This window comes from Cygnus olor, chromosome 1 (assembly GCF_009769625.2).
Source record: "Cygnus olor isolate bCygOlo1 chromosome 1, bCygOlo1.pri.v2, whole genome shotgun sequence".
NCBI lineage: Eukaryota > Metazoa > Chordata > Aves > Anseriformes > Anatidae > Cygnus > Cygnus olor.
Genome location: NC_049169.1, coordinates 103,251,132 through 103,261,124, shown reverse-complemented (window position 1 = coordinate 103,261,124; position 9,993 = coordinate 103,251,132). Strand labels below are relative to the sequence as shown.

General features: G+C 49.9%; 1 protein-coding gene across 1 annotated transcript; it reads left to right on the top strand.

Moving 5' to 3' along the window:
- Positions 1-8,224: 8,224 nt before the first annotated feature.
- LOC121073559 (protein H2A.5-like) lies at positions 8,225-9,680 on the top strand. The gene is given in 2 exon segments (XM_040564597.1): positions 8,225-8,235; positions 8,791-9,680. Coding segments are annotated over 2 exon segments (792 nt in total). The 3' UTR covers positions 9,572-9,680.
- Positions 9,681-9,993: the final 313 nt, after the last annotated feature.

Genomic DNA, 9,993 nt, shown 5'->3' with positions numbered 1-9,993 from the left:
TGGGCCTGTGTGAACTTCCTGAATTTCTACAAGGCCAAGTGCAAGGTCCTGCATCTAGGTCAGGGCAATCCCAAGCACAATACAGGTTGGTCAGAGAATGAATTGAGAGCAGCTCTGAGAAGGACCTGGGGATGTTGGTTGACGAAAAGCTCAGCACAAGCCAGCAATGTACACTAGCAGCCCATAAAGCCAATTGTATCCTGGGCTGCATCAAAAGAATTGTGGCCAGCAGGTTGAGGGTCATGATTTTCCCCCTCTACTCTACCTTCATGAGACCCCACCTGAAGTACTGCTTTCAGCTCTGGAGTCCCCGACATAAGAAGGACATGGACCTGTTGGAGCAAGTCTAGAGGAGGGCCACAAGGACGATTAAAAGGCTGGAGCACCTCTCCAATGAAGAGAGGCTGAGAGAGCTGGGGTTTTTCAGTCTAGAGAAGAGAAGGCTCCAGAGAGACCGTAGAGCGGCCTTCCAGAAATTAATGGGGACCTACAGGAAAGCTGGAGAGGGACTTTTTGTCAGGGAGTGTAGTGATAGGACAGGGAGTAATGGCTTTAGACTAAAAGACAGTAGATTTAGATTAGATATTAGGAACAAATTCTTCACTCAGAGGGTGGTGAGGCACTGGAACAGGTTGTTCAGAGAAGCTGTGGATGCTCCCTCCCTGGAAGTGTTTAAGGCCAGGTTAGACGGGGCTTTGAGCAACCTGGTCTAGTGGGAGGTGTCCCTGCCCATGGCAGGGGGCTTGGAACTAAATGATCTTTAAGGTCCCTTCCTATCCAAACTATTCCATGTTTCTACATTTCTATGGGAAATGTGGACAGGAAACATCTTGCCAGGCCAAAGATGGATGTTCTCCTTTTGAGTACAGTCAAGTTTGTCAGCCCTCCCTGGACCCTACCTAGTGAGTGTCGTAACAAGACTGATAATACCTTTTTGCTGCCTTTTTTTTTTTTTTTTTTTTTCCTGTCTGCTGGAGTATCTTCATAGGCTGACCTAGGCTGCACAGCTGGACACTGCAAAAAACTCTTCAAAGGGAGACTGGAGTACAGACCATGTTGGGAAGGCAGGCAGGAACCTGTCTGTTGGGTGACTGACCCTGATGGGCAGGACCTCCCTCCAGCAGTGGTTTTGTGGTTCTGAAAGCAGCTGAAATAATATCTGGACCTAGAAGGATGGTCACAGGTTATGAGAGACGCTGAGGATGAATGCTTCTGGAAGAGCAAAAGGTCTTGGATGACCCTCCTGTGCAGTCCCAAGGAGTCCCATGTTAGATAAGGACCCTGCTGCTGGCCAGAGCTGAGCCAATAAGTGCTGTTTTTTGTGCCTCTGTGAGAGCATATTTAAGACAGCGAAAAAATGAAAACACTGTCACATAGCAGCTGGGAGAGAGAGAAGAGTGAGAAACAGCCTTGCAGACACCAAGGTCAGTGAAGAAGGAGGGAGAGAGGTGCTCCAGGCACTGGAGCAGAAGTCTCCTGAGGCCTGTGGTGAGGACCATGGTGAAGCAGGCTGTCCCACTGCAGCCCATGGAGTACCACGGCAGAGCAGATCTCCACGCTGCAGCCCGTGGACCTGCACTGATGGAGGCTGCGGCCTGTGGAGGACCCCTGCCGGAGCAGATTCGGGGCTGGACCTGTAGCCCATGGAGAGGATCCCATGCAGGAGCAGGGGGTCTGGCAGGAGCTGCTGCCCATGGGGGGTCCAGGTTGGAGAATTTTGCTCCTGAGGGATGGACCCTGTGGTACGGACCCATGTTGGATCAGTTCTTGAAGAGCTGCTGCCTGTGGGCAGCCCCCGCATGACCAGTTCAGGAAGGACGGCATCCTATGAGAGGGACCTCACGTGGAACAGGGGCACAGAGTGACTGAGAAGGAGCAGTGGAGACGAAGTCCTATAGACTGACCACAACCCCCATTCCCTCATTCCCCCGCACCACTTGGGGGAAGGAGGTGTGTGGTGGTTTTACCTTGCTAGGCAGCTGAATTCCACTACAACTGCTCTCTCACTCCCCCTCCTCAGAAGAGGAGGGGAAGAAGTAAAGGAAAGAACAACTCATGGGTTGAGATAAGGATAATTTAATTAAAGGGAAAATAATTATTAAGGAAAGATTATTATTAATTAAACAATTTAACTAAAGGGAAAAAAGGAAAAGGGAAAAAGGGAGGAGAAAAGGGAAAAAACAAAAACAAACAAAACAAAACAAAACAAAACAACAAAAAAAAAAGTAAAGGCTGTGTGGAAGTGCAGAAGAAAGAAATTACTCTCTGTTTCCCACAAATGAGAGATGCTTGACCATGTCCTTGAAGCAGGGCCTCAATGCACGTAGCGGTGTTCGGGAGGACAGATGTTTTCGCAACAGAGCCCACCCCTCCCCCCTTCTTCCTTTTTCCACCTTTTATTGCTGAGTGTGACATCATATAGTATGGAATATCCCTTTGGTTGGTTTAGGTCAGCTGTCCTGGTGATGTTCCTTTCTCACTTTTTGCCCACCCCCAGCCTGCTGACTCTGGGAGGGTTAGAGAGTCCTGATGCTGTGCCAGCACTGCTCAGCAGCAGACACAACACTGGTGTGATACCAGTGCTATTCTAGCTATAAGTGCAGAGCACAGCACTGTATGGGCTGCTGCAGGGAAAGTTAACATCCCAGCCATACCCAATACAAGGTGGAAGAGGGCAGATGGGGGGGGAAGGCATTTTTGGTTTCATGGAACCATAGAGTCATAGAACATCCCGAGTTGGAAGGGACCCACAAGGATCATCAAGTCCAACTCCTGGCACCGCACAGGTCTGCCCAAAAGTTTAGACCATGTGCCTAAGTGCACAGTCCAATCTCTTCTTAAATTCAGACAGGCTTGGTGCAGTGACTACTTCCCTGGGGAGCCTGTTCCAGTGCACGAGAACCCTCTCAGTGAAGAACCTCTTCCTGACATCCGGCCTGAACCTCCCCTGCTGCAGCTTGACTCCATTCCCTCGGGTCCTATCACTGGTCACTAAAGAGAATAGATCAGCGCCTGCCCCTCCACTCTCCCTCGTGAGGAAGCTGTAGACTACAATGAGATCTCCCCTCAGCCTCCTCTTCTCCAGGCTGAACAGGCCAAGTGACCTCAGCTGCTCCTCATACGTCTTCCCCTCTAGGCTCTTCACCATCTTTGTAGCTCTCCTCTGGACACTCTCCAACAGTTTCACATCCTTTTGTACTGTGGTGCCCAGAACTGCACACAGTACTCGAGGTGAGGCCGCACCAGTGCAGAGTAGAGCGAGACAATCACTTCTCTCAACTGACTAGCGATGCCGTGCTTGATGCACCCCAGGATACAGTTGGCCCTCCTGGCTGCCAGGGCTCACTGCTGTTTCTTTCCTTTGTTTCTCACTTTTCTAGCTTGTTAGTAATAGGCGATAAATCTTACTATCTCCCTACTCTGAGTCGGTTTTGCCCATCACGATAATTGTAGAGCAATCTCCCCATCCTTATCTCAACCCCTGAGCTCTTTGTGTCATATTTTCTCCCCCTTCCCCTTTGAGGAGGGGGAGTCAGAGAGCAGCCGTGGTAGAACTTGGCTGCCCACCTGAGTAAAACCACCACAGGCTCTCATTTACCCTACTCATACAGGTCTATGCAGTTGTTCGTGCTTAAAATGGATCATGAATGTCATGAATCTCATAGCCACATATTAAGACTCCTTTGTATGCAGGTGAAACCTTCATAGAAAGAGCAAGGCAGCAAGGCAAGAAAATCCTGAAATGCAGGATAACATAATGATAACATTCTGCAACAATTAATTTATTCCTTGTTCTAACTCTTTATTAAGCTGCCTCTACATAAAAATTTCCATTCAGATACCATTTATACCAAACTTATTATTTCTGTTACAATGCTCTGCAGTTTAATGTAGTATTTACCTCAGAAAAATACATAGCACAAACACAAACAGATTTTCACTGCTATGGAAGCCAACTGTAATGTATGCTGAGAACAAATGTGGTCCAAGAAACCAATGTTTACCAGAAAATGCACTTTTTCTGACATAGAAATTAAACCAGTAGGATTTTATACTTAAAACCAGCACCCTATACTCAACAATTCTTAATTATTTTAAAATTACACTATAGTATAAGTATCCTAAGTAAATTTAGGATGAAATCTTTTTACTAGAATGTTATCAATCAGAACCTGAATACAGTACGAAATCTCATCTGATGACTTTAAACCGATGTACATTCCTCCGTAGGTAGTCAGTGTAAAATTCTCATTTAGATAAGAGCAAGAGAGTACTAAAGATGAAATAGATGTCTACAACTTGTGGTTCGGTAAAGATGGGTTTTAGGGCTCTCATTTACCCTAGTCATACAGGTCTATGCAGTTGTTTGTGCTTAAAATGGATCATGAATGTCATGAATCTCATAGCCACACATTAAGACTCCTTTGTGTGCAGGTGAAACCTTCATAGAAAGAGCAAGGCAGCAAGGCAAGAAAATCCTGAAATGCAGTCTGTGTTGCTTCACGGTGTGGTCTCCATGAAAGGGTGCAGGGAGTTCCAACATCGTAGAAGTGTCATTGTATGCAGATGTTCCTGGGCAGAGCGTAGGGAGTATTAAACCTTAACACTGTAAAAGATCTCTCGAAGGCTTTATCGCTGGGAAAAAGCTAAAAAATTGACGTAACTGGTGGGCAGAAATTGGCTATTTTAGTGTAGAAGTCACTAGACTTGAGGTCAGAGTGTTATTGTTCCCAGAATCGCTGTAGTTCCCAGAATTTCCTTCAGAGGGTGAAGGAGAAGGAATTGGACTTCTAAGATAAGCATTTTCTTTCTCCGTGTGTCCTGCTTACAATTGCCTGTAGGAGAAAGATCAATAAAGTTTTCTGTTTAAGCACAACGAAACAACTGGGCATCCCTGAAGGGAATGTAGCATCCCTGGATGCTCTCAGTGTCACCTGCTGCCATCTTCTGGTCGTCGTGCCGCAAACAGCTCACAGAGGTTCGCGTGGCACAAGGTTTTCCCCCGAGCTGTAACCGTGAGCAATGCCATCCACTTCGTATTTCAGAACACCCGTAATGCTCTCTGCCTTTCTTTGAGGGCTCTGCATGCAGACTTTTAAGATTTTTTTTTTTCGTTTATTTCTTTTCCCCTCCATAATGATTAGTAAAACGGGAAGTCTTAACCCCCGTGCCCCAGATTGGAAGGGGGTTCATTTTCCCAGAGCAGATGGTCAGGTCCCAGCTTTCTTATATGGAGAAGTAGCACTGTCTTCCTACTGTCGCCCTGTTGTGCTTTTTACTTACTCTGAAGCTACTTTTTGACAAACAAGTGCGCTCAGTTCTGTGAGAGCTGGGGCAAAAGCGCAGTTTCAGACCTTTATCTTCCCAACAGCAAGAAACTCGCAATAACCTTAATAGACAAGAGACCTTGATGGCAATTCAAGAACAGCATTTTGATTTCTGCTGTTGCATATGAAAACTCCTACAATATTGAGTCTTTCACCTGAGCTGTTTGAATTGGGAATCCTGACTATGAATTTTAAACATAGATCTCTATTTTTCAATATGCTAAAGAAATCCAGGAAAACCAAATCCAATGGATCTGTAAAATACTGCCATCCAAACACTTCTTATGCTAAGAGGTTCCTGTCGTTCGAGAGAAGACCATGTAGTCAGAGACCTCAATTCATGGAGCCCTTGCAAGCAGCAATGCCACAAAAGCAGCATACTTCATAGATACTAATTTGGATCCATGACTGCTTACAGAGATGGAAGCTTTAAAAATCACATGGCATTGATGCTATGAACTCAGGGAGACTGGAAATCAACAAGAATTTGCTATCAATACCAGTAGACAAATATAAAATTGAACGCATTCCTGCCAGTGGTACGGGCATCTGAAAACACACTGTTTCTGAAGTGACCTCATGCATGAAGGAGAGTCGACTTCCCATCATCTCAGAGAGTGGTTCTAAAACTCCACAACTACAGCAAATGCAATATTCTCAGAACAGAAACAAACAAACAAACAAACAAACAAAAAGGCAAAGCTCTGGGTCCATGAGATATTGCTTCTCTACTAAGCAGCATGATTTAGCTCCTCCACACTTCTGCTAGAGGTGACCTGGAGGGAAGGAAAGCAACTCCAGCTGCCACCCTTCTTTGGCAGGCACTGCCTCTGCATTTCATCAGGCTGCCAGGTACACTGACAAAGCTATCCCGAAATCCCTTGATTTGTGGGAGAGTAAATAGCACATAAATAAAAAGCAGGGAAACAGGAGAGGTTGGGATTCACTTTAATTGGCATCTCTCTGGCTACTTAGAGACCTGAAGTTTCTTCAACTAGGGGAGGAATATGGGGCCAAGGGGAAGACCTGCCTTTACTGTTTGAGTTCATAGAATCATAGAATCATAGAATATCCCGAGTTGGAAGGGACCCATAAGGATCATCAAGTCCAACTCCTGGCACCGCACAGGTCTGCCCAAAAGTTTAGACCATGTGCCTAAGTGCACAGTCCAATCTCTTCTTAAATTCAGACAGGCTTGGTGCAGTGACTACTTCCCTGGGGAGCCTGTTCCAGTGTGCAACCACCCTCTCGGTGAAGAACCTCTTCCTGATGTCCAGCCTAAACTTCCCCTGCCTCAGCTTCACACTGTTCCCACGGGTCCTATCACTGGTGATAACAGAGAACAGGTCGTCTGCCTCTCCACTCCCTCTCGCGAGGAATTTATAGACTGCGATGAGGTCCCCCCTCAGCCTCCTCTTCTCCAGGCTGAACAGGCCCAGTGACCTCAGCCGCTCCTCATACGTCTTCCCCTCTAGGCCCTTCACCATCTTCGTTGCCCTCCTCTGGACACTCTCCAACAGTTTAATGTCCTTTTTGTACTGTGGTGCCCAGAACTGCACACAGTACTCGAGGTGAGGCCGCACCAGCGCAGAGTAGAGTGGGACAATCACTTCCCTCGACCGACTAGCGATGCCGTGCTTGATGCACCCCAGGATACAGTTGGCCCTCCTGGCTGCCAGGGCACACTGCTGGCTCATATTCAACTTGCTGTCAACCACAACCCCCAGATCCCTCTCTGCAGGGCTGCTCTCCAGCGTCTCATCGCCCAGTCTGTACGTATAGCCAGGGTTGCCCCGTCCCAGGTGCAGGACCCGGCACTTGCTTTTGTTAAACTTCATGTGGTTGGTGATCGCCCAGCTCTCCAATCTGTCCAGATCTCTCTGCGAGGCCTTTCCACCCTCACCCGAGTCCACAACTCCTCCAAGTCTAGTGTCGTCGGCAAATTTGCTCAGAACATCTTCTAGTCCTACATCCAAATCATTTATAAAAACATTGAAGAGGACTGGCCCTAAAATGGAGCCTTGAGGGACCCCACTAGTGACCATCTGCCAGCCAGATGTGGCCCCATTTACCACAACCCTTTGAGCCCTGCCCGTCAGCCAATGGCTCACCCATCGTATGATGTTTTTGTTTAGCTGTATGCTGGACATTTTGTCCAGTAGGATCCTATGGGAAACCGTGTCAAAAGCTTTGCTGAAGTCCAAAAAGATCACATCAGCTGGTTTCCCTTGATCGACTAGATGGGTGATCTTATCATAAAAGGAAATCAAATTTGTTAGGCAGGACCTACCCCTCATGAACCCATGTTGGCTGGGACCAATGACTGCAAGTGACTGAGTTGGAAGTGTGAAGCCCACTTTGGGCAATGTGAGCAGGGGGACTACCTAAACAGTGATTAACTGACACCTTGGTATGAGTTTCTTAGTTTAATAAAAATGAAAATAATAATAATAACATCAACTACAACAACAACAAAAAGTGCCACCTGGCAAGCTCCCCGTCTTGCTACGAAAACCCAAGAAGGCTGAACTTGCAGAAATCACAAATAAAGGTCTCTGAAAATTTTCAGTCTTGAAGGAAGGCACTTGAAGAGACCTCGGGATCCACATCCAGGCAGAGCACGTTGCCTGCATTGCCTCTGGAGTGAAGCACAGCAGACACAGTGCCCCAGCCAACAATATCCTGCAGGTGTTCTTGAGATGTTCTCGAGGCATTTCTCCCTCACAGCCCTGCCCAGACGAACCTGTCCCAGGCAGCCACACCCCAGGGACCTGTTTCTTGCTTAGCCACAGCAGGCGTCGGGCTGGGATTGGCATTCCTTCCGTCTGGGTCACTCTCCACCTTGACATGCCCAACAGGGAAGGAGAGGGAAGGGGAAGAGAACGAGGAACCGGAAGATGCAAGAAAAGTACGTGGAAGGCTAGGGAAAATGCGGGCTTTGGTTGGAGGGAAATGCCGAGAGCATTGGGACTGTTGAGCCTGGAGGAGGTGCAGTGAGGTCACCCTGAGAGGTTGTGGAGTCTCCAGCCGCGGAGTTCTTCCAAACCCAACCGGACCCAGGCCGGGGCAACCTGCTGTAGCTGACTCTGCTTGAGCAGAGGGTAGTCTGGATGAGCTCAGAAGGCTACTTGTGACTTCAGAGGTCCTGCTGTGGCATGGCCCCGTGATCCTGAGACATGGGGAAGGGCAAGGGGAGGGAGGTTCTCTCCCCAGGAGTGGAAATGAGGGTTTGGGCTGGAGGCGGGAGGCAGCCTTTGATGCAGAGAGGTCACAGGGCAGGGCCAGGCTGGAGAGCAGGGAGGAGGCTCATCCTGGCAAGGCCAGGTGTGGGGACAGCCTCTTCCATAGCAATGGGAGGAGCAGGAGCAGGGTGGTCCCTGAGCCCCCTGCTGGGTGAGATCACAGGCAGGGGGGTGAGGTCACAGGGGGATTCCTGCCTACTGGTCCCCTCCAGGGGATAAAGGACCAGAGCCTGCGCAGGAGAGGGCCTGGTCCGGAGCCCATCTCCAGAGGGGTGGGCACTGGGCAGTGCACGTGGAGCCACCCTGCTACACGCAGCGCTCGGACAGGCCGTCAAGGACGGGCACAGGCACGGGCAGGGGCACGCAGGGCCTGTGGACGGAAACCAACCGCGAGGGCCAACAAGGACAGCAAGAGCAGGGGCAAGGCAGTCAGGACACAGGGAGATCCGCCCGCGCAGCCTGGAGACACCTCGGGATTGAGCCGCGAGCAGCATGTCCGGAGCAGAGGAGGTCTGCGCGGTGCCTGAGCAGGAGCGGGAGCCTGAAGCGACGTGCTCTGGGGGCCCCTCCACAGGCAGGGGAGCAAAGGCCAAGAAGAGCCGCTCCTCCCGCTCCTCCCGGGCTGGGCTGCTCTTCCCTGTGAGCCGCATAGACAGGCAGCTGCGCAGAGGCCACTTCGCCGAGCGCCTTGGAGCCAGGGCCCCCGTCTTTCTGGCTGCTGTGCTGCAGTGGGTGACGCACAAGACCATGGACATGGCTGGGAAGATTTCCAAGAAGAGCAACCAACAGCGCATTTCCCCGGGCCACTTGCAGATGGCTGTGCGGAACAGCCCTGCGCTCAAGCAGCTCCTGCTAGGCAAGCCCAGGCACCACAGCAGGGCTGTCCCCCACAGCCAGCGCGTGGCCTCACCCTCCAAAAAGAAGAAGGCCAAGGATAGGAGGAGAAGGCGCAGGCAACGGGCTGCACCTGCCCATGCCACCGCTGCTGTCGCTGCCAAGTGAAAACAGACATTCCTGTCCCAGACCAGCATGGCAAGGGCTGTCCTGTTTGCCCGGCTCTTGACAAATCCACCGCTCTGGTCTAATGGTCCAATAAAAGCCCTTGAAATGCCATGTTGTGCCTGGGGCATGCCTTGTGGATGCTAGGCAGTGAAGTGAGGAGAGGGAGCATGGGGGACAGCAAGGAGGGGACACCCCGCCAGTGGACTGCTTTGTTAAACAGTGACATCTGGCAGTGTCGCAGCGGGGAAGAATCTGTGGAGGAATTGCTCAGGGTCCCAGTCTGCCTTTCAGCATTTTGCCAGCAGATGAGCTTCCAGGGCCTTCTCACTGCACTGCCTTCCCTGTCCAGGAGAGAACGGTTCCTGCACAGGAGCCTAAGCATGACAGCAGAGAGAGGGAGAGCATGTGGGGCAAAATAGGGG